Source organism: Taudactylus pleione, unplaced genomic scaffold, assembly GCF_031769625.1.
Source record: "Taudactylus pleione unplaced genomic scaffold, aTauple2 ptg000677l, whole genome shotgun sequence".
Lineage (NCBI taxonomy): Eukaryota > Metazoa > Chordata > Amphibia > Anura > Myobatrachidae > Taudactylus > Taudactylus pleione.
Window position 1 is genome coordinate 532165 of NW_028285079.1, and position 24823 is coordinate 556987.

The following is a 24823-nucleotide window of genomic DNA, read 5'->3' on the forward strand; positions in this document are numbered from 1 at the left end:
ACATAGAGAATGAGACACACTGCCGGTCACACGTCCCTATATCCATGTACACTGTATACTGCTTCCTCTATACATAGAGAATGAGACACACTGCCGGTCACACGTCCCTATATCCATGTACACTGTATACTGCTTCCCATATACATAGAGAAAGAGACACACTGCCGCTCACACGTCCCTATATCCACGTACACTGTATACTGCTTCCTCTATACATAGAGAATGAGACACACTGCCGGTCACACGTCCCTATATCCATGTACACTGTATACTGCTTACCATATACATAGAGAATGAGACACACTGCCGGTCACACGTCCCTATATCCATGTACACTGTATACTGCTTCCCATATACATAGAGAAAGAGACACACTGCCGCTCACACGTCCCTATATCCACGTACACTGTATACTGCTTCCTCTATACATAGAGAATGAGACACACTGCCGGTCACACGTCCCTATATCCATGTACACTGTATACTGCTTCCCATATACATAGAGAATGAGACACACCGCCGGTCACATGTCCCTATATCCATGTACACTGTATACTGCTTCCCATATATACATAGAGAATGAGACACACTGCCAGTCACACGTCCCTATATCCATGTACACTGTATACTGCTTCCCATATACATAGAGAATGAGACACACTGCCGGTCACACGTCCCTATATCCATGTACACTGTATACTGCTTCCCATATACATAGAGAATGAGACACACTGCTGCTCACACGTCCCTATATCCATGTACACTGTATACTGCTTACCATATACATAGAGAATGAGACACACTGCCGGTCACACGTCCCTATATCCATGTACACTGTATATTGCTTACCATATACATAGAGAATGAGACACACTGCCGGTCACACGTCCCTATATCCATGTACACTGTATACTGCTTACCATATACATAGAGAATGAGACACACCGCCGGTCACACGTCCCTATATCCATGTACACTGTATACTGCTTCCCATATATACATAGAGAATGAGACACACTGCTGCTCACACGTCCCTATATCCATGTACACTGTATACTGCTTACCATATACATAGAGAATGAGACACACTGCCGGTCACATGTTCCTATATCCATGTACACTGTATACTGCTTCCCATATACATAGAGAATGAGACACACTGCCAGTTACACGTCCCTATATCCATGTACACTGTATACTGCTTCCCATATACATAGAGAATGAGACACACTGCCGGTCACACGTCCCTATATCCATGTACACTGTATACTGCTTCCTCTATACATAGAGAATGAGACACACTGCCGGTCACACGTCCCTATATCCATGTACACTGTATACTGCTTCCCATATACATAGAGAAAGAGACACACTGCCGCTCACACGTCCCTATATCCACGTACACTGTATACTGCTTCCTCTATACATAGAGAATGAGACACACTGCCGGTCACACGTCCCTATATCCATGTACACTGTATACTGCTTACCATATACATAGAGAATGAGACACACTGCCGGTCACACGTCCCTATATCCATGTACACTGTATACTGCTTCCCATATACATAGAGAAAGAGACACACTGCCGCTCACACGTCCCTATATCCACGTACACTGTATACTGCTTCCTCTATACATAGAGAATGAGACACACTGCCGGTCACACGTCCCTATATCCATGTACACTGTATACTGCTTCCCATATACATAGAGAATGAGACACACCGCCGGTCACATGTCCCTATATCCATGTACACTGTATACTGCTTCCCATATATACATAGAGAATGAGACACACTGCCAGTCACACGTCCCTATATCCATGTACACTGTATACTGCTTCCCATATACATAGAGAATGAGACACACTGCCGGTCACACGTCCCTATATCCATGTACACTGTATACTGCTTCCCATATACATAGAGAATGAGACACACTGCTGCTCACACGTCCCTATATCCATGTACACTGTATACTGCTTACCATATACATAGAGAATGAGACACACTGCCGGTCACACGTCCCTATATCCATGTACACTGTATATTGCTTACCATATACATAGAGAATGAGACACACTGCCGGTCACACGTCCCTATATCCATGTACACTGTATACTGCTTACCATATACATAGAGAATGAGACACACCGCCGGTCACACGTCCCTATATCCATGTACACTGTATACTGCTTCCCATATACATAGAGAATGAGACACACTGCCGGTCACACGTCCCTATATCCATGTACACTGTATACTGCTTCCCATATATACATAGAGAATGAGACACACCGCCGGTCACACGTCCCTATATCCATGTACACTGTATACTGCTTCCCATATACATAATTGCAATAGTTTTATATTCCTGCTTCATTTAGGATGTACTTATACATATGACACATACAGCAGCCACTGTAAGAACTATCCCTGAGCCGTAGTGTTGAGGTTCTACAGCAACACACTGGGGGAAGCAATCTGCAGCGTCTGTGTGAGGAGCAATTCCTGGGGGTGGTGGGAGAGGGGGTGTTGGTGAGTTGGGGAAATGCACAGAGTATATGATGAAGTCTTCTCCATTAGTCCACAGTCTTCGTCATGGTCCTGGCGGGGACTGAGTGTGGTGAGGTCACTGACATGAGCGTACTATGGTCCTGGTGGGGACTGAGGGGGTCATTCAGACCCGATCGTTAGCGCCGATGCGCTCGGACCGGGTCGATGGCCCCCCACAGAGCATGCGCATGATGGCGCCGGCGTGCGCATGTGTGAGATCCGCTACGACCGACAGCGCCAGTCGTAGCGGGTCTCGTTCCAAAGGGGCGAGCTGTCGATGTTGATTGACAGCTCGCCCCGTTTGGAAGGCGGGCCGGGGGGGTGGCAGCCCAAACGGAGGCGTTCCCATGGGAACGCCTACCGTTTGGGGGCGGCCCCACTGACCATCACTAGTGATGTCAGTGGCGAACTTCCGGCTCAGACTGAGCCAGAAGCTCTCCGGGGCTTACGACAAGGGAGACCCTACCCTAGGGTCTCGTCGTAAGCCCCGATGGTCGCGATGGTCTCTGACCATCGCGACCATCACCGGAGCGGTCGTTAGAGCTGTGGTTGTTAACCCACAGCCTAATGACTGCAACAGAGGCGGGCGGTCAGGATGCAAGTGGCCGCCCAGTTTCTGAGCGACCGCTTGCATCCTCCGACCGCCTCTGAATGAGGCCCTGAGTGTGGCCAGGTCACTGACATGAGTGTACTATGGTCCTGGTGGGGACTGAGTGTGGCCAGGTCACTGACATGAGTGTACCTGGTGGGGACTGAGTGTGGCCAGGTCACTGACATGAGTGTACTATGGTCCTGGTGGGGACTGAGTGTGGTCAGGTCACTGACGTGAGTGTAGGTTATTACCATAGCTGACCCCAGGGCCCCCTCCCCACCTCACCTGAGTCCCCCAGCACCAGCACCTTCACCCTATCCAGGGCAGCCATGTCACTGAGGGCAGCTCCGCCTCTCTGCGATGACTGTACAAGGTCGCCACGACAACTGGCTGCGGTGGGCGTGGCATAAACCGAGCCAGATCCCCTTCAGCTAAAAGACCCTGACGTCATCAGACATCTATTGGGAAGGGAACGCCTCAACCCACGTGGTTGCAACGTCAGAGAGCTCCTTTCTCCAACTAGGATCTAGCAGCTACCGTGCGGCGCCGCCATCTTCACTCACTCTCCCGCCCGCGCTGTGCAGTACCGGAGGCCGGCTGTGGAGGGCGCTGGATGGCAGAGCTGGTTATACTCCACGCTTGGAGACATCAGCGTGACCTGAGAACTCAGCGGACGTAGTACTGGCAGCCGTCCCTTACGCAAGATGGCGGACTGACGGTTTGACATCACTGAGAAGAGCCTAATGATGACGTCTTAGAGGACGGCCGTGCTGTGTGAGGCTGTGTGACTGTGAACGGTGAGTGTGCTCTCAGTCACCGGGAGCTGAGGAAGGGTGTAGACGGGGGCAATTGTTACCATCACCTGTCTATGTGCCCCCTACTACATCTCTATACCCCCCTCACTGTGTATATATACCCCACCTATATCTCTATACCCCCTCACACCCCACTGTGTATATATACCCCACCTATATCTCTATACCCCCTCACACCCACTGTGTATATACCCCACCTGTATCTCTATACCACCCTCACCCCCCACTGTGTATATACCCCACCTATATCTCTATACCCCCTCACACCCACTGTGTATATATACCCCCCTCACACCCCACTGTGTATATACCCCACCTGTATCTCTATACCCCCTCACACCCCACTGTGTATATATACCCCCCTCACACCCCACTGTGTATATACCCCACCTGTATCTCTATACCCCCTCACACCCACTGTGTATATATACCCCACCTATATCTCTATACCCCCCTCACACCCCACTGTGTATATATACCCCACCTATATCTCTATACCACCCTCACACCCCACTGTGTATATACCCCAACTATAAATCCATATCCCCCTCACCCCACTGTGTATATACCCCACCTATATCTCTATACCCCCTCACACCCCACTGTGTATATACCCCACCTATATCTCTATACCCCCTCACACCCCACTGTGTATATACCCCACCTATATCTCTATACCCCCTCACACCCCACTGTGTATATACCCCACCTATATCTCTATACCCCCTCACACCCCACTGTGTATATATACCCCACCTATATCTCTATAACCCCTCACACCCCACTGCGTATATATACCCCACCTATATCTCTATAACCCCTCACACCCCACTGCGTATATATGCCCCACCTATATCTCTATACCCCCTCACACCTACTGTGTTTATATACCCCACCTATATCTCTATACCCCCTCACACCGAACTGTGTATATACCCCACCTATATCTCTATACCCGCTCACACCCCACTGCGTATATATACCCCACCTAAATCTCTATACCCCCTCACACCCCACTGTGTGTGTATACCCCACCTGTATCTCTATACCCCCTCACACCCCACTGTGTATATACCCCAACTATATATCCATATCCCCCTCACCCCACTGTGTATATTTCTACTTCAGGGTCCATGGGGTATAGCTGGATCCTGGACCCTCGGGCACCACGGAGTTAAAGCTTTCAGCTGCTCCCAGGATGCACTTGGGTCCATCCTCCTCTATACCTCGCACCCGAGCCACAGGCACCTCAGTTTAAGATGGTGCCCGGCCGGAGTCGGGTCACCCTGTGGGGGGGGGGGGTTGTTGCAGGAGCAGCCCCCTAAAGCTTTTAATTTCCATTTAACTTAGTTAAATTTATTTATAATAACAGTTTTTCTCCAGAGCGGCAGCGATGGGCTGTCTGTGTACAGACGCCCACGCCGCCACTCCTTCTCCCTGCTGGCGCTGCGACGCCAGTACTGCACTGGGGATCGCGGCGGGGGAAGCCAGAGTCTGTACTAGCCGTATTTGTGAGGTCCGTCACATACGGTTGTGTGCTCCACAGTACCATATTGTGGGCTGTTGTCTAGCACACTGGTGAGTATGCACGTTTTCTTCCTATGTCATAACTGTATATTTAATTATATAGTCGGTCATGTCTGAGGAGGAGATTGAGCACTCCGTGGCTCCGGTATTGTTCTCCTGCAGGCGCTGTTCTGCACGAGTGGATAGGGAGGATTTGTCACAGGACGGCCTGTGCGGACGGTGCCAGGCGATCCCTGGTACGTCTAAACTTCCTATGTCACAGGAGCCACCATGGGTGATGTTTTCCGAGGTGTCGGTGTCCATCGCGGACCGTCTGTCGGTCCCGACTGCCGCCCCTACTAGGGCGTTGCCCCAGCCTGCCATTCCCCCATTCCCCGGGTGTCCCACAATTATTGCAGACTCCCCCGGGGTCTCAGCCTGTTGGTCCCTATGCGCGGTTGCCAATGTATATACAGTCCACCCTGGTGGCGCAGCAGACTGTGGTGCCGTTTCAGGCTCCTGTGGCAGCTCCTCCACCTTGGGTGGATGCGCTTTCCCACACTGTCCCAAGATTTGGCGGCAGCATTTTCGGCTTTTCAGTCGATGTTGCACAGTGACGTGCCCTCCAGGGCGTCTAAACGCACAGTTATGGCGCAGGCTGCGCATGTTTCGGACTCTGAGGGGTCCTCGGATGATGGCGTGGTGCAGGATGACTCAGCCTCAGATGCCTCAGTCCAGGAGGTAGACACTAAGTCTTCCATCAATGTGCGGGCTCTGGTTAGGGCGGTGCGGGCCATTCTTCTGATTGGGGATGAGGCTCCCGCTCCCAAGTCGAAGTATCCTAGTTTTAAAAAAGCTAAGGTTACTTCTGCAGCGTTCCCTTTGTCTGATCAGTTGACGGATCACATGGCGGTGGCCTGGCAGACGCCCAGTAAGCGATTCTTGCCACAGAAGCGGTTGGCGTCCAATTATCCGTTTCCGGAGGCGCATTGTAAGAAATGGGAAACTCCGCCTGCGGTCGATTCCCATGTAACACGCCTCATCAGGAGTGCTACTTTGCCATTGCCGTCTATATCCTCGCTGAAGGATCCTACGGACAGGAAGGTGGAGACTTGTCTAAAGTCTATTTATTCTCTCTCAGGGGCTGTAGCCCGGCCGTCCATGGCCATCTCCTGGGTGGCCAAGGCCATTGAGGGTTGGGCCAACGCCTAGGAGGATACGTTTACGGATGAAGCTCCGGATGTCCAGAGGGCGTTGTTAGGACAGATGAGAGATGCCGCTTCCTACATTGGAGAAGCATCTTTGGATGCTAGCTTGCTGACCTCTAGGGTTTCGGCGGCAGCAGTGTCTGCTCGCAGATCCTTGTGGTTGAGGTCTTGGAGAGCAGACACTGATTCAAAGAAAGGCTTGGAGGCCTTACCTTTTAATGGAGAGTTAGTATTTGGTCCGGACCTGGACAAAATAGTAGATACCCTGGCAAAATCCAAGTCAGCCTTCCTCCCTTCAGCTACGACACCTGCTAAGGTCCGGAGCTCGGCCTTCCGCTACTTTCGGGTTCAGGGCAAGGCAAAAGGTCAGTCCTTCCCGAGGCATTCCGCAACCAAGACCGCCTCAAAGCCAAAGAAGCAAGCCTGGAGTGCTAGGCGCCCTTCTTCCAAGCAAGAAGATAAGCCTTCGGCCTGATGGGGTGGGCCTCCCTCTGGGGGACCTCAGAGTGGGAGGCCGACTTCTTCAATTCGCCCAGTGCTGGCACAATACCACCACGGATGCCTGGGTGCGAGAAGTGGTCTCCCAGGGGTACGCCCTGTCTTTTCGGCACAGGCCGCCTCGCCAGTTTTTTTGCACGAGTCCTTCTCAGGACAAAACCAAGGCCTTGCAGGTTCAGGAAGCCATAGAGGCCTTGCTGACGGCGGGGGTCATTATACCCGTGCCACAATCTCAACGTGGGATGGGGTATTACTCTACGCTGTTTCTGGTGCAGAAACCCAATGGCTCTCATCGCCCCATCCTCAATTTGAAGTCCCTGAACAGATTTCTCAGGGTTCCCAAATTCAGGATGGAAACTTTGCATTCCATCATTCTGGCGATGGAACCGGGGGATTATATGGTCTCCCTGGACATCCAGGACGCCTACCTCCATGTGCCTATAGCAACATCGCACCAACGGTTTCTGCGGTTTGCTATTCTCCACAACCACTACCAATTCAGGGCTCTACCCTTTGGCCTCTCCACGGCACCAAGGGTATTTACCAAGGTGATGGCTGTCATGGCGGCTCACCTTCGGAGCCAGGGAATACGGTTGCTACCGTATCTAGACGACCTCCTCTTGCTGGAAAGCTCCCCGGAGGTACTGATCCAGCATCTCCACCTGACGGTCGCTTGTCTACAGGCGCACGGGTGGTTGATCAACTGGAAGAAGTCCTCCCTCATCCCATCACAGCGGATGGTTCATTTGGGGGCCCTTCTGAACTCTCGTCAGCAACGGATTTTTCTGACTCCAGAGAAGGTCTCCTCCTTACAGCTGCAGATTCACAGTTGTCTGAGCAGGGGCAGAGTGTCGGCGCACTCAGCGATGAGAGTTTTGGGGTCCATGGGGTCGGCATTCGACATGGTGGAGTTTGGCCAGTTCCATTCCAGGCCCCTGCAGAGGCTGATTCTTTCGGAATGGAACGGATTGCCACACAGGATCCGCTCTCAGATGCTGGTGTTGTCCTCGGAGGTGCGTCTGTCCCTGGCCTGGTGGCTACAGACGGCTCATCTCCTCGAGGGGCGCCCCTTTTGGATCCTGGAGTGGGTTCTGCTCACGACAGATGCCAGTCTCCGGGGTTGGGGGGTGGTGACAGGCTCCTTGTCACTTCAGGGTCGTTGGTCGGCGGAGGAAGCGATTCTTCCCATCAACATCCTGGAACTGCGGGCAGTGTACAGAGCCCTGCAGTCGTCTGGCACCGCTCTTCACGGAAGGGCCGTTCAGGTGCAGTCGGACAACGCCACCACGGTGGCGTACATCAATCACCAGGGAGGGACTCGCAGTCGAGCTGCGATGTCGGAGGTGTCCCGCGTCCTGGCTTGGGCGGAGCGCTATCTTCCAGCTCTCTCGGCAGTCTTCATCCCGGGAGTCCTCAATTGGGAGGCAGACTTCCTCAGCCGTTACGACGTGCATCCCGAGGAATGGTCGCTTCATCCAGAGGTATTCCAACTACTCGTGGACAAGTGGGGGCTGCCAGAGCTGGACCTGATAGCGTCCCGTCACAATCACAAGTTGCCCGTGTACGGGTCAAGGACAAGGGACGCAGGCGCAAGTCTGATAGACACGCTGTCGGTGAAATGGCTGTTTTGCCTGGCTTACTTGTCCCCTCCGATATCTCTGCTGCCTCGGGTCCTGCGCAAGTTCAAGCAGGACGGAGACACACTGATCCTGGTGGCCCAGAAGGCCGTGGTACTCCGATCTGCGGAGCCTATCCATCGACGCTCCGTACCTCCTACCTCAACGACGGGACCTGTTGTCTCAGGGGCCCTGTCTTCACCCGGATCTGGGTCGACTATCTTTTGACGGCGTGGCTCTTGAGACAGCCGTCCTGAGGTCTCTGGGTTTTTCTAGCTCCGTTATTACCACCATGCTGAAGGCAGGCAAGCCTGCTTCCGCGAGGGATTTGGAGGTGGTTCTTCGGGCCTTACAGGGTCCTCCTTTTGAGCCCTTGGAGTCAGTGGAGCTCAAGTGGCTAACTTTTAAGACGGTTTTCCTCTTGGCAATTGCTTCTGCCAGGAGGGTTTCGGATTTGGGGGCGCTTTCCTGTCGTTCCCCTTATCTGGTTTTTCATCAGGACAGAGCGGTGCTTAGCACTCGTCCTGATTTCCTGCCTAAGGTGGTTTCCAGGTTCCACATTTAATCAGGAAATTGTTGTACCAGCCTTTCAGTCGCCTGATCTTTCGGCTGGGGAAGCTTCCTTAGACGTTGCCCGTGCACTCCAGGTTTATGTGGACAGGACTAGTTCTGTGAGGAAGTCTGATTCATTGTTTGTCCTCTTCGGTTTTCACAAGAGGGGTTGGCCTGCCAACAAACAGACTCTAGCCCGTTGGCTTCGTTCTGTTATTATTAAGGCTTATATGCAGGAGGGTTTACCTGTTCCAGCCTCTGTTAAGGCTCATTCCACTCGGTCTGTGGGCCCTTCTTGGGCTGCTAGCAGTGGCGCCTCTGCTGTTCAGCTGTGTAAGGCGGCCACCTGGTCTTCCATTCAGACCTTTTTGAGGTTCTATGCGTTTGACACCTTTGCCTCTCAGGATGCATCCTTTGGGCGCCGGGTTCTCCTATCAGCACAGGAGTGTCCCCGCCCTTAGTTGGACTGCTTTGGGACATCCCCAAGGTCACCCTGTGGACCCCTATGGACCCTGAAGTAGAAAACAAGAGATATGGTAACAACTTACCTTTGTTATCTCTGTTTCTACGAAGTACATAGGGTCCACAGGGCACCCGCCCTGACGCACCTGGCTTCAAATGGGCTGTGTGGCTGGTCACCGGTTTTCCGTCTCCCATTTCTGTGAGTATGGTTTCTTGTGTGTTCCAGTCTTCCTTCTCTCTGTTTCGTCACCTCCTCCGGCTTGGGCTGCTTACCAACTGAGGTGCCTGTGGATCGGGGGCGGGGTATAGAGGAGGATGGACCCAAGTGCATCCTGGGAGCAGCTGAAAGCTTTAACTCCGTGGTGCCCCAGGATCCAGGATCCAGCTATACCCCAAGGTCAACCCTGTGGACCCTATGGACTTCGAAGAAACAGAGATAACAAAGGTAAGTTCTTACCATATCTCTTGTTATACCCCACCTATGTCTCTATACCCCCTCACACCCCACTGTGTATATACCCCACCTATATCTCTATACCACCTCACACCCCACTGTGTATTGATAACGCGATGAGTTCTAGATTTATTTATAAACCTTACTTGTTATAAGAAGAAATTAAATAATTCACACCAATAGAGATTCTAAAATAATTAACAATGCTTTTACTTCAAGACAGCTTAATTATACATGTATTTTGCCAATGCAGCGTTATAACAAAAACACTTAAGTTATATTAGCAGCAGTCGGGAATACTTGTAAAATAAATTTGTGAAACCCAGTGCAGATTACCAGTCAGCCAATTACATACATACGTATGGCAATGGCACCAGGACCCTCGTTGTGTGCTCCCTCTCTCTCCTCCGTTCTCCGACTGCTCCCCCCTCTGTCTCTCCCTGGGGAGTTTTTATACTATCATTTTGGCTATCCCTCCAGTTAAAATCCAAAATGGCGAATATTAATTTATTTAATATTCGTACGTATTAAGCTTTAATTGTTTATATGTCCTAACCTAAATATTGACACTATTTGGTGTTATGTTTCTGTTCTCATGTCATAATTGCTCATCTAGCCTTCACCTCTGACTATTGCAGACAAACGCTATCTCAGTTAGATCATTGGCTTATAATTATTGAGACTTGCTGTCCACTAGTCTGCTCACTCTAAAACTGACACACTTTAAACCCATGATTAACATACCTTTAACTAAAATATTAAACAAGATGGCTGCTGCCTCAGACACGCACTTATTTACTTTAGAGGGAAAGGGTAGGCCTTATCCTCTCTAGGCTTGAGGCCATTCGACAAATGCGGTCTTCTGCAGCTCGCACATCTATACTAAAACTGAATATCATCATAAAACATTTCTATACACTCTTAATTGCAATAGAAGCAATAGTGAAATACATAAGCATGCATATATTCATGAATTGCTGAAGAGACATGTACAGCCACATATTTCTGTGTTATCAGTATATATCGCTCCTATATCTCTGTACCCCCTCACACCCCACTGTGTATTTGCCCCACCTATATCTCTATACCCCCTAACACCCCTCTTTGTATATACCCCACCTATATATCTATACCCCTCACCCCCCCCCTGTGTATATATCCCACCTATATCTCTGTACCCTCCTCACACCCCACTGTGTATATATTCCACCTATATTTCTATACCCCCTAACACCCCTCTTTGTATATACCCCACCTATATCTCTGTACCCCCCTCACACCCCTCTGTGTATATACCCCAACTATATCTCTATACCCCCTCACACCCCAACACAATAAACAGAGATGAAATATTTGCATTACAAGGGAAGTTATGCAGTGAAAACAATACTATGGGGGGGTATTCAAAAGTCCTTGCAGCGATTAATTAACTTTTTAGCCCTTTTGTGTTCCCCTTCCCGTCTCCTAGTGTATGTGTGATCATTCTCTGGACACACATTTCCATTATCAGGTATATTATTTACTGTAAGAATGGCAGGAAATGTAATGTTTAGTACAGTCTAGCCCTTGATGTTAGCCTGGTCCATATGTCTGTGTTATTCATAACCACTAGAGGAAGGTAACACCTCCCAGAACAAAAGACCCTCTAAGTTAATTCCCACCTCCCCAGGGGACGTTCAGGATTTACTCCTCCTTCCATTTGCCTGTTTTGCGCCTCACTTGAATCTGGCAGACTGAACGGAACCAACCCAGCAGGTGTTCGTCGGGGAAGTAATATCTTGGGGAGGTAGGAGATAAGGGACGTGCACCAATCAGGAAACGGTGCAACCCCCCTGGGTGGTCACAACATCCTGGGAAATTCAAAGGTTTCAAAAGAGGTCACCGAAGGCAACTCCACATGTTAGTTGCTGACTTTGGCTAAGAGCCCTCGCTCTGCCAAGGTGCTAGTGGAACGCATCGCCAGTTCTCTGTGAATTTATACTTTGGAAATTCTGCAAGGACCTATACGCGATTCATTGCTGTGTGTTCTGTGATTAGCTTCTACTGTATGGGATCCTGGAAATGCTTGGTTGGACCCAGGGACTATCAGTGCTGTGTGATCTCTGATAGTTTCTACGTGTGGGGTCCTGGAAACGATTGAGTGGACTTATGCGCTATTCACTGCAAGTGTGATCAGTGATAGTTTCTACTGTGGGGACTGAGGGTCTCTAGCTATTTCGTGGAATTGTTCTGGGACGTAATAATCTACTCGGACTAACCTCTGTCTGGACTGCTACCTGTTTATTGCCTGATCACTGTATTTACCGCTTGTCCGTACATATTATCTGTTGCTGTGTGCTGTGGAAAAATAAACCATCACGTTGGTTTCATCTGCTCGGTGTCTGGGTGATTGAGAGAACCCCGTATCCTCACATCGGGAATTGTTCTTGGGACTCCCCTAAAGATATCCAGTTTTGGCTGCTGAAGGGAAGTCTGGTTTTTAAATAACCACGGCAGGTGCTTTTTTGCGCCTGTGAAGAAGGGGTGCAGAATAGTACTTGGGTATATTTTTGGGGGGCAAAAAAAACCCCCATCAAATTTGGGGTTCATGAAAATGGGTGCAAGCATATTTTTAAGTCCCTAAAGTGCATTCTTTAAAACACCTGCCGTATACCTGGGAACCCCCCCCCTCCTGAATTAATTTCATTATTTAAAAAATTGTTCCCCAAAATTAAAATGCACTTTTTTTTGCCATGTCAAACATGGCGAAAACTTATCCCCGTTTTTTTTCAAAGACTTTTCACACCGGCGAAAAGTCTTTGAAATTAAATACTGGGATATTTCAAACATGCGAAAATGACGTCATCGGCGATAAATTATATAAATTCCGACTTTTCGCAGCCTAATTGAATATCCCACTTAGGGTGAAAATCCCTGTGCACTTATGATGATACTGTCCTATCAGTATTTTGTTGGGTATCCTTTATTTATCAAGACAGCAGCACAGCGACGTGGCATTGAGCCAACCAATGTTTGGAGCTCTTCCTTCTTTATTATGTGGTGCCATGAGACAATTAATTATTTTATTGGATGGACACCTCAGATGTACCAGTTTTTTCAAACTGAACCACAAATGTTTAATGGGGTTCAGGTCTGGGCTGTTTCCTGGCCATCCCAGCACCTGTATGTCAGTCTCCGTGAACCAGTGTTTGTGTATCCGTGCAGTGTGGCAGGGAGCTGGAAAGAATGGGGCATTATCTGGAAAAAGATCCCTGATAGAAGGTAGAAGTTTTGGTTGTAGGATGGTGACAATGTACTTTCTGCTGTTCAGTGTGCCATCTATGACATCAAGGCGGCCTACAGCATCTGCTGTCATACATGCCTAGATCATAACACTTGTCATAGATGGCACACCGATACCATCCTACATCAAGGCGGCCTACAGCATCTGCTGTCATACATGCCCAGATCATAACAGTTGTAGGATGGTATCAGTGTGCCATCTATGACATCAAGGCGGCCTACAGCATCTGCTGTCATACATGCCCAGATCATAACACTTGTAGGATGGTGTCAGTGTGCCATCTACGACATAAAGGCGGCCTACAGCATCTGCTGTCATACATGCCCAGATCATAACACTTGTAGGACGGTATCAGTGTGCCATCTATGACATAAAGGCGGCCCACAGCATCTGCTGTCATACATGCCCAGATCATAACAGTTGTAGGATGGTATCAGTGTGCCATCTATGACATCAAGGTGGCCTACAGCATCTGCTGTCATACATGCCCAGATCATAGCACTTGTAGGATTCTTTGTTGTCCCTTGAATGCAATCTGGATGTACCTTTTCCCCGATGCGACGTTTCACATATTTTCTCCCATCACTGCCAAATATCGATATCTTAGTTTTGTCACTCCATATATACACAGTGGGGTGTGAGGGGGTATAGATCACTTGTTTCCACTGACCTTCTGTCCATGCAATGTGTTCTTCTGCCAACTGTATTTGTTTCTGCCGCTGCTTTTCATTCAGCAATGGCTTTTTTCGGGGAATCCTACCTTTTAGGCCAACCTCCGTTAGTCTTCTCCGTACTGTTCTTGCACTGACAAAAACACCAGTTTCACTCAGGTCACTGCTAATGGCCGCAGATGACATCCATCTGCCCTGACGCAAATTCGTTTTATTCTCCTATCATCAACAGCTGTTGTGCACTTTTTCCGGCCCTTTCCTTCTTTGTTTTGTATAGATTGTGTCTCCTGATGGCGTAAACAAAACTTTCCTACTCCTGATGTCACATTCCCGCCAACTTCTCTCGCAATTGCTGCATACGAAAGACCATTTTCACGTAACGCCACAATCCTGGATCTCTTCCTGGGTGACCAGTCCCCACTTTGCCTGGACGACATTGTTGTATTTACTTTTTACACCGTCAATAGCACTAAACAATACACACAAACATCCAACCGTAATTGCACTTCAGTAACCAACTTTATTCCGCAAATTGAAACTGCCAAACTGACCTTTCCCACTGATAACGCTGATCTTAATAGACCCTGTATCCTCCACAGCTCGCATATAGCGGTCAGCCGCCAGTTAAGACAATGCTTTTTACGGCCAGAGAATGATGGGAAACAACAAGACCTGTGTGTTTCCAAAACCACTCTGCCTTTATTTTGAGCAGACAGATTATTTTATAGCACTCAAATTAACATAAAGACAAAGAAATGTAGTCTGCACATGTGCAACAAATTTTGTTATCTATCTAATTAAAATATATATGAATATATTTAGCATATTCCAAGCATTACATACATCGTCAGTAGATGGCCGTATTGCCTAACTTATCAATAAACAAATATTAGTACTACTATCTATAGCTATAAATCTATGACCTCTCTCAAGAGATTTATTAGCTATGTCTAGTCTTAGAGACAATACATCGTTGGTATAAGGCAGTCTCTTGACAACATACACCATTGTTCTCAATAGCACCATATAATCTCTTATCTTTCCTGTCATATAACTCAGACTTGAATATAAAGGATGAATACACTCTACTATAGTCTAAATTGGCTAACATAACTTATTTCTATATGAATACATTCCTAAGAGCTAGAATAGATAGATAAGGAATGAGGCCCTTCTTAGGCACAATGTCTTACACAGAATATAATTTCTTCTTAGCATTGGAACACAAAATGGAGTCATGCTTTAACACGATTCCTCTCTTTATCACCACCTTTGAACATGACCTTGCACCTGCTCACGACAGCTGATTGGTCCTCAGAACGAAGATTCCGATTGGCTGGTAGTAGCTGTTACTACAATCTGCTTCTTGAATCTCACGCATCTGTGCTTCTTTGTCTGACTGAAAGTAGCATAACTTCCCTTGAAATGCAAATATTTGACTTCTGTTTATTGCGTTGAATTCAGCGTTAAATTTCCTTTAATTTAATATATGAATCAGTGCACTGCGTGAAGTGAAAGCATTTTTAGAAGAATTCAAATTTGAAAAACATTCAAATTTCAAAATGTGTCCGCCATTTTGGCCAGCAGTGTATATATATATTCCCCCTCACACCCCTCTTTGTATATACCCCAGCTATACACTGGTGGCCAAAATTGCAGACACATTTTGAAATTTGAATGTTGATAATTAATACCTGCTGCAAATAATTTGAGGTCTAGTTAAGACCCTAAAGATATATATCCCAAACAAACAGAACAATGTCGTCCAGGCAAAGTGGGGACTGGTCACCCAGGAAGAGATCCAGGATTGTGGCGTTACGTGAAAATGGTCTTTCGTTTGCAGCAATTGCGAGAGAAGTTGGTGGGAATGTGACAACATCAGGAGTACGAAAGTTTTGTTTACGCTATCAGGAGACACAATCTATACAAAACAAAGAAGGAAAAGGCCGGAAAAAGTGCACAACAGCTGCTGATGATAGGAGAATAAAACAAATTTGCGTCAGGGACAGATGGATGTCATCTGCGGCCATTAGCAGTGACCTGAGTGCAACTGGTGTTTTTGTCAGTGCAAGAACGGTACGGAGAAGACTAACGGAGGTTGGCCTAAAAGGTAGGATTCCCCGAAAAAAGCCATAGCTGAATAAAAAGCAGTGGCAGAAACTAATACAGAGGTCAAAAGAACACATTGCATGGACAGAAGGTCAGTGGAAACAAGTGATCTATACCCCCTCACACCCCACTGTGTATATACCCCAACTATATATCTATACCCTCCTCACACCACACTGTGTATATATCCCAACTATATATCTATACCCCCCTCACACCCCACTGTGTATATACCCCAACTATATATCTATACCCCCCTCACACCCCACTGTGTATATACCACAACTTTAGTTAGCATGATTAGACAGGCGCGTCTGGTAGATTTGCATATTCGGCATTTCCCAGACCTCACAGGTTTCACCTTTTTTAGTGGTAGTCTTAGATCTAGAATATATAGTTTTTTTGTTAAGGAATCTTCAAAGACCTCATCTTTAGGGGTGAGGTTGGTGGAGTTTTCCGATCATGCTTTTCTCTCAGTAACTTTGAATGCCTCAGAAACCCCTCAGAAAGGGCGGGGCCTGTGGCGATTGAACTCAGAGCTTCTGGAAGAAGAGAGCATTAGACAATCCTTAAGAGTCTTCTTTCAATCTCAGGAGACACTTTTGGAGGCGGGTTGGAGTAGATCTGAGTGGTGGGAGGTGATTAAAAAGAGAACCCGGAAGTTTTTCTGTGTGTCTATTGCTAAAAAAAAACTTGTTAAGACTTAACATCTACCATAGCCTAAGAAAGAAATTGGATCTCTGAGGAGGGAGATAGTGGGGAAATCTCCCGGGTGAAGGCACGGATGAAGGAGTTTCAGTACAACCGACTGGCATCCTTAGTTCTGGAGAGGGATTATGGAACATACCACTCGCCAGATCCCTACCTGAGCTGTAGGAGGTCAGTTGATGCCAAAGAGATCAGAGGACTGAAGGATGGACAGGGTGTTCTTCATATTGATAAGAAGGGCATTCTGGAAGTGATTGAGTCCTATTATTCAGATCTTTTATCTGAGCATTCACTCATCAGGGAGAGGATGGAGGAATTTCTGAGGAGGACACCAGGTTTGGGTTCTCAGGTTGTTTCTTTTGGATCTTTAGAGAGTGATATAACGGCAGAGGAAGTTAAGATAGCGATAGAGGGGTTAAACTCCAAAAAATCTCCAGGACCGGATGGTTTAACATCTGAATTCTATAAGACCTTTTCAGACCTCTTAATTCCTCGTCTTGTTGAGGTATTTAATGAGAGCCTGGATGAGGGAGTCCTCCCTCCTTCCATGAGGTTATCTGCCCTTATACTACTGTCTAAAGGAAAGGATCCGTCCCGTATTGAGAACTGGCGCCCCATAGCCCTTCTTAATACGGACAGGAAGATTTTGGCAAAGGTACTGTTCAATAGGCTATTGGAATTTTCCGAGCTGTTGCTTTCCCCCTCTCAGCACTGTATGGTGAAGGGCCGTAGCACCTTTAGTGCTGTCCTAGGTGTCCGGGAGGTCATTGAGTGGTGCAGGGCTGAGAAGTGTGGAAAGTATTTACTGGCATTGGATCAATCTAAGGCTTTTGATTGGGTAAACCATGAGTACCTTGGGCCCTACTGAAAAGGTATGGTCTTCCAGGCTCTGGTGTTCGTCAGGGATGCCCCCTGAGCTTCCTCCTATATGGTTATGCGATTGACCCCTTCGTCAGAAGGGTAGAGAGCGGAACTGTGAGTGGGGTGCAGCTGAGCCCAGAGTTTCCGCTAAAGGTGGTGGCCTACGTAGATGATGTCATGGTGGTTCTCTCCTCATGGACAGAGGCCTGTGATGTGGAACATCTTATCTGTGAATACTCTGAAGCCTCGTGCTCCAGGGTAAACCGTGAAAAGTGTGAAGTTTTCTGGATGGGTGAGGAGGGTGATGAATTCTGCCTTCCGGACAGCTTCCCTCGGGCCAGTCAGCAGATTAAAATTCTAGGCATAAAATTTGACCATGGTGACTATGCCTCCCTAAATTGGGATAAGAAGCTGGAAGATGCTACCAAGAAGGTAGAGAGCTGGAAGAGATGGAAGTTATCTCTGAGGGAAAGGGTTGACTTGTGTAAGACTTACTTGATTCCGATTTTTTTATATATCAGTTGTGTGTTTTTTGCCTCAATCTATGTGGTCCAGATTGAATTCCTTGTTTTTCCTTTTGTGGGGAAACCGGGTCAGTATTGTCAGGAGAAACATCACCTACAGACCGAGGGAAGACGGGGGTTTAAATATGGTAAACCCCGTTGTCTTTTTTGTAACAGCCTTTTTAAAATGTAATCTTGGGAGTTTGATTTTAGATGCTCCCCCTCGGTGGGTAGAGGGATTTAGATTCTGTGTTTTCCCCTTCCTCAGGTTGTGGCTAGAGGGTGGCCAGGTGAAAAGCTTTCGGATTCGGTGTGGTTACCTGCCGATCTAAGTCATCCAGAGTTTGAAGGTGATGAGGCGTTTTGGCATGGTGGTGGGTGAAGTCAAAAACTTCTCTAGAAGGGAGTTAGAGAGAAGAATTTTGCAGACTCACTTCCATGACCAGCTGTCACTGAGGGACTGTCCGAGCGATGTCGCTTCGGTCGGGTTAGCTCTGTTAAAATCACAGAGGATACTGCAGAAGTTTAGAGACATTGCTTGGCTCTCTTTTCACGAAAGACTTTATGTTGGGGAGAATCTCAGGTGGAAGAGTGCCAATGATCGTTGTTGCCCACGGGAGGAGTGTCCAGGTGTGGTGGAGACGATGGACCACTTTCTGCTTGAGTGTCCCTTTAATGTAAAGGTTTATGAGGAGGTGTCTAAAGCCATTGGTATTCCGTGCCTTTCCGGGCTTAGGTACCCTGAGTGGGTTTATGGGGTAGTCAGAAGATACGGTGGATTTAATTTAGTCACGATATATTTAGTTAGTTTAGCAGTTAGATTTCACACGTGGAGCGCACGGTGTCAGGTGTCCATAAGTAAAAAGGTCCTCCCCTATAGGAATGTGGTGGGTTTGATTCTTCAAGAGGTGAGAAGGATGATGGATCTGGATAGGGAGGGGTTGGATGCTGTCAGCTGGTCTCGTCGATGGGGCCAGTTGAAACCCCCTTAAGTGGGTGGCAAACAGTCTCTCTCAATTTCAGCTTTGGGTTTTCTTTTCTCTTTTTTCACTCCCTTGTAGATTTGTTTTGGAGTATTTTGTTTTCTTTATGGAAAGGTTTGCATACATCTGCCTGTAGGTGGTGATGGGTGATATAGTTTAGGGTTTGATGTATGATTTAGATAGTTTCCTTATACTTGAGGTGGTTTCTAAATCCTTGCTTAGTTTTCCCTTGCAGGTGGTGGATTGTTTATAGGTAGTAGGGTAGATAAGTGTTTGTATTATTTTAGGAAAAGTATAATATGAAGTAATATTATGTATTTTTTGTTGTCTTTTTTATTAAGTTTTTGATTTTATGTAATTGTTTATTTACATTTTATATGTTTATTATTATTATACTTGTTGCAAGTTTTAATAAAACGAAGCATGACCACAACTATAACTCTTTACACCCTCACACCCCACTATGTACAGTCAGGTGCATAAATATTGGGACATTGACAGAATTTTCATATTTTGGCCTCTATTCACAACCACAATGGCTTTGAAATGAAACAAACAAGATGTGCTTTAACTGCAGACTATCAGATTTAATTTGAGGGTAATTACATCCAAATCAGGTGAACGGTGTAGGAATTACAACGGTTTCTATATGTGCCTCCCACTTTTTAAGGGGCCAAAAGTAATGGGACAAACTAAACAATCCTAAATCTAACTTTCACTTTTTAATGCTTTGTTGCAAATTCTTTGCAGGCAATTACAGCCTGAAGTCTGGAACGCATAGACATCACCAGACGCTGGGTTTCATCCCTGGTGATGCTCTGCCAGGCCTCTACTGCAAATGTCTTCAGTTCCTGCTTGTTCTTGGGGCATTTTCCCTTCAGTTTTGTCTTCATCAAGTGAAATGCATGCTCAATCGGATTCAGGTCAGGGATTGACTTGGCCATTGCATAACATTCCACTTTTTAGCCTTAAAAAACTCTTTGGTTGCTTTTGTAGTATGCTTCGGGTCATTGTCCATCTGCACTGTGAAGCGCCGTCCAATGAGTTCTGAAGCATTTGACTGAATATGAGCATATAATATTGCCCGAAACACTTCAGAATTAATTCTGCTGCTTTTGTCAGCAGTCACATCATCAATAAATACAAGGTAACCAGTTCCATTGGCAGCCATACATGCCCACGCCATGACACTACCACCACCATGCTTCACTGATGAGGTGGTATGGTTTGGATCATGAGCAGTTCCTTTCCTTCTCCATACTCTTCTCTTCCCATCACTCTGGTACAAGTTGATCTTTGTCTCATCTGTCCATAGGATGTTGTTCCAGAACTGTAATGGCTTTTTTAGATGTTGTTTGGAAAACTCTAATCTGGTCTTCCTGTTTTTGAGGCTCACCAATGGTTTACATCTTGTGGTGAACCCTCTATATTCACTCTTGTGAAGTCTTCTCTTGATTGTTGACTTTGACACATATACACCTACCTCCTGGAGTGTTCTCGATTTGGCCAACTATTGTGAAGGGGTTTTTCTTCACCAGGGATATAATTCTTCTGTCATCCACCACAGTTGTTTTTCGTGGTCTTCCGGGTCTTTTGGTGTTGCTGAGCTCTCCGTTGCGTTCTTTCTTTTTAAGAATGTTCCAAACAGTTGATCTCGCCACACCTAATGTTTTTGCTATCTCTCTGATGGGTTTGTTTTGCTTTTTCAGCCTAATGATGGCTTGCTTCACTGATAGTGACAGCTCTTTGCATCTCATATTGAGAGTCGACAGCAACTGATTCCAAATGCAAATGTCACACCTAGAATCAACTCCAGACCTTTTACCTGCTTAATTGATAATGAAATAACGAGGGAATAGTCCACACCTGTCCAAGAAATAGCTTTGGAGTTGATAGTCCCATTACTTTTGGCCCCTTAAAAAGTGGGAGGCACATATAGAAACCGTTGTAATTCCTACACCGTTCACCTGATTTGGATGTAATTACCCTCAAATTAAATCTGAAAGTCTGCAGTTAAAGCACATCTTGTTTGTTTCATTTCAAAACCATTGTGGTGGTGCATAGAGGCCAAAATATGAAAATTCTGTCAATGTCCCAATATTTATGCACCTGACTGTATATATACCCCACCTATATATCTATAACCCCCTCACACCCCACTGTGTATATACCCCACCTATATATCTATACCCCCTCACACCCCACTGGGTATATACCCCAACTATCTATACCCCCTCACACCTCTCTATGTATGTTGATAATCAATACCTGCTGCAAGTAATTTGAGGTATTGTTATCCCAGAGGCGAACGGGTTCTTATTCCAGCCTTTTTCTAGTTCAAAAGCCGAACGGTTCCCACCGTCCTATCCTCAATCTCAAGTCCCTGAACAAATTCCTCCGGGTACCTCGGTTCAGGATGGAAACCCTGCGCTCAATCATACTGGTTATGGAACCAGCGGATTTTATGGTGTCTCTGGATATTCAAATATCTGAGAACAAAATTTTTACATCTGTTATCACCTTTCAGAGTTTTCATATATTCATGATTTTTTATGATCATTCTTATTTTCCATTTCTTTTATTTTTCATGATAGAGATATATATAATCTATGGTTGTATTTTTCAATTTCTACATATTTCTTCCTAGTTATATATACATGCACCTCCAATCATACCCTTAATGGTAACTGGGAACCCCGCATATAGCTACACTATGATGGCATAAAAGATCTAAACCCCGTTATATTATAATGATTTTAATATTGTTTGTGTGTCCTCTACCTTTTATACTGCTAGGTAAACTTCCCTTCCCTCTAACACCTTGGTATTTTATCCTAATATTGACTACCCCACATCATGGTAGGCACGGCGACTGACGTCCCTCGTGCCCAACCATACTGCCAAAAAAGGAGGGTCTGACATCAAGAGAATACACATAGATAACGAATTCTATAAGACCCAACAAAGAATTACTCATTGGATACATGATTTAATGCTTTGTTTAACCCTTGTTGGTTTAATGTGTCTAATTTGAATATTCATGCAGATGCTCCTATACACAATTGACTAAATCTGTTTCCTCCTCTCTTAGTAATGGCGATTTGTTCGACTGCCACAACAGTTAGACCATTGTGGCAGTGTAGAAACTGTCGAGAGACACTATCTGTAACTAACTTCTCTGAACCTACATTTAACTGATCGTGTTGTTCTTCCTACAAACCATAGGGAACATGGACATTGCACATCCATCAGTAGATGGATTCCTGGGTTGCATCAAAATCTGATTTTTTTTTTTTTTTTTTAAATCAAAAACGGATTTATTTGATTTAAATAAGATTTTTTTGGATTTAAATAGGATTTTTTTTTTTACTTTTTTTTTTAAGTAAACGTTTTAAATTTTTAAACTTTTATTTAAATAAAATTTAATAAAACATCTTATTTAAATCAAATTATATCCGTTTGATTTTTTTTTTTCTTTTTAAATCCAATTTTATATCAAAAGGAGTCCCATCTTTAGAAATGTTGAAATTTGAATTGTTGAATGTAATATATTTTGATAGACGCGCTGCTCTTTTTGATATTGAAAGGGGAGTCAAGACCTTTATCTTGAAATGGGAAATATATTTGGACTTCCTACCAAAACATCCGATAGTATTATGAAAGTTTTTGACAATACCACTTGGTCTTTGATGAGACGAATATCTTGACAGCTAAAATCGGTACATAATGATATCACATTATAGGATTTACTCTCACTGAGGAATAGTTAACAGAATACCTAATCATTGTATGCTTTGATTGTAAGACAATTCATTCTATTTCGTTCTATTTTTATTTTATTTTCATTACATTTTGTTTATTTACCCTTATTTTCTCTATTATTTTATTGCATTTTTTGTTTTATTGTACATCTAGTTTATTAACCCTGAGTTTAATAGTATTTACTACTATAAATATGGTCTATATATCTTTTTTGGGGGTATGTTTTAGACTCTTTCCCTCTCCCCATAAAAAGTAAAAAAGACAAATTTCAGATACTCAATATTCCACAAAATGTATGTGTTTTATTGCATGTATATGTTTTTTATGATGCAAGATATACATTTGTTGTAAAAAAAATTTGTATGTATGTAATTTACTGAATTTTGGATATAATAAGATATTAAAAAAAAATCCAATTTTATGCAACCCTGGATTCACATTAAATTGTCTAATAGGAAATGTTCCTCCATTCGCAGAAGACATGATAGGACAAACTGTATTCTGCATATGTTTACAAGTGAGATAAACCTTTTTATTGCAACGTTAGTTGCCTATTAATTTTGACTTTAACCATATGCCGTCCTGAGGTTTATTTACGCATTTAACTCGCTGGGTGCCAGAAGGTTCTTTAAGTTGGTATTATTTTTAAAAGTTATTAAAGGTTTGTCTTGTATGCATTTGTTCAATATCGGATCTTGTTTCAGAATGGAAAAGTTATTCTAGATAATGTTTTATCCTCCCTGACTTATTGTTAAATTTTGATATAAAAGTTACTGTTTCAGTTGTCATTTCTGAAATTTCCTTCTCTCCTTATTCTGTTTATTCTCTAATTTTTTTTCTGAAGAGATCTGATCTTTTAATGGATTTAGCGTACCCTTTAGTGTTCTGCAGTAGATAGTCTGGATGACCTCTTCTTTTAAAATGACTGATCATTTCTTCCATTTGACGGAATAAATCATCATTAGCACAATTTAGTTGAAGTCTCGATATTTATTTGATTTTTAGGGATATTTTTTACCCAAGGTTTATAGTGTCCGCTTGAATAATGTAGATAGTTAGTAGTCCCTACAGATTTTACATAATTAGAGGGAACAATAACATTATCTTAAACTGAGAAAGCAATATCCAGAAAATTGATCGTGTCACAACTAAATGTGTAAGTGAATGAAAGATTAAATGTGTTGGTGTTTAAGTAATTTACAAATTCTTGTGCTCGTGCGAAACCCCCCATCCCAAATAATGAATAAATCATCTATAAAACGGCCTTGGAGGACCAGGTTTTCTCCATATGGGCCTTTCCAGATGTATTGTTCTTTGAAGCGGCCCATATAGAGTTTTGCGAAACTCTGATATTGCTTTCTCAGTTCGTGCTAGATCCACCATGATTCCAAACTCCCTTTTATAACTGGGGGTGGGATATTTAGGTAGTGAGATGTAGTATTTCTTATCCTGTAGCTGTCTCATAGCTTCCAAGATATAATCACGCCTATCTTTTATTATTATTATAATTATTATTATTTATATGGCGCCACAAGTGTTCCGCAGCGACTTACAAAGTACATAGACAAATAAGTAACCAGTGACTTACAATACAATACAATACAGGACATGGATAAACATTGCTATATTAGCGACCTTTACGCCCGCATAAGCAGCCAAGTGTTAGTTGCCCTAGTGGGGAG

At 45.3% G+C, this 24823-nt stretch overlaps 2 protein-coding genes across 4 annotated transcripts in view; one reads left to right on the plus strand and one right to left on the minus strand.

Moving 5' to 3' along the window:
• RABL3 (RAB, member of RAS oncogene family like 3) overlaps nucleotides 1-3718 on the minus strand; it is a 71497-nt gene extending 67779 nt beyond the window's left edge. The window contains exon 1 of the mRNA XM_088455883.1: nucleotides 3436-3718. Within this exon, the coding sequence (XP_088312009.1) occupies nucleotides 3436-3481 (46 nt within the window). The 5' untranslated portion in view covers nucleotides 3482-3718. The remainder of the gene's footprint in view (nucleotides 1-3435) is intronic.
• The window catches only part of GTF2E1 (general transcription factor IIE subunit 1), a 50045-nt gene continuing 28927 nt past the window's right edge, over nucleotides 3706-24823 (plus strand). Inside the window, exon 1 of one of the 3 annotated variants that reach the window (XM_088455880.1) lies at nucleotides 3706-3947. The gene's annotated coding sequence lies outside the window, so the exon portion shown is untranslated. Of the gene's footprint in view, nucleotides 3948-10217; nucleotides 10253-16308; nucleotides 16326-24823 lie in introns of those variants that run through there. The other 2 variants (XM_088455881.1, XM_088455882.1) reach the window with 2 other exon arrangements.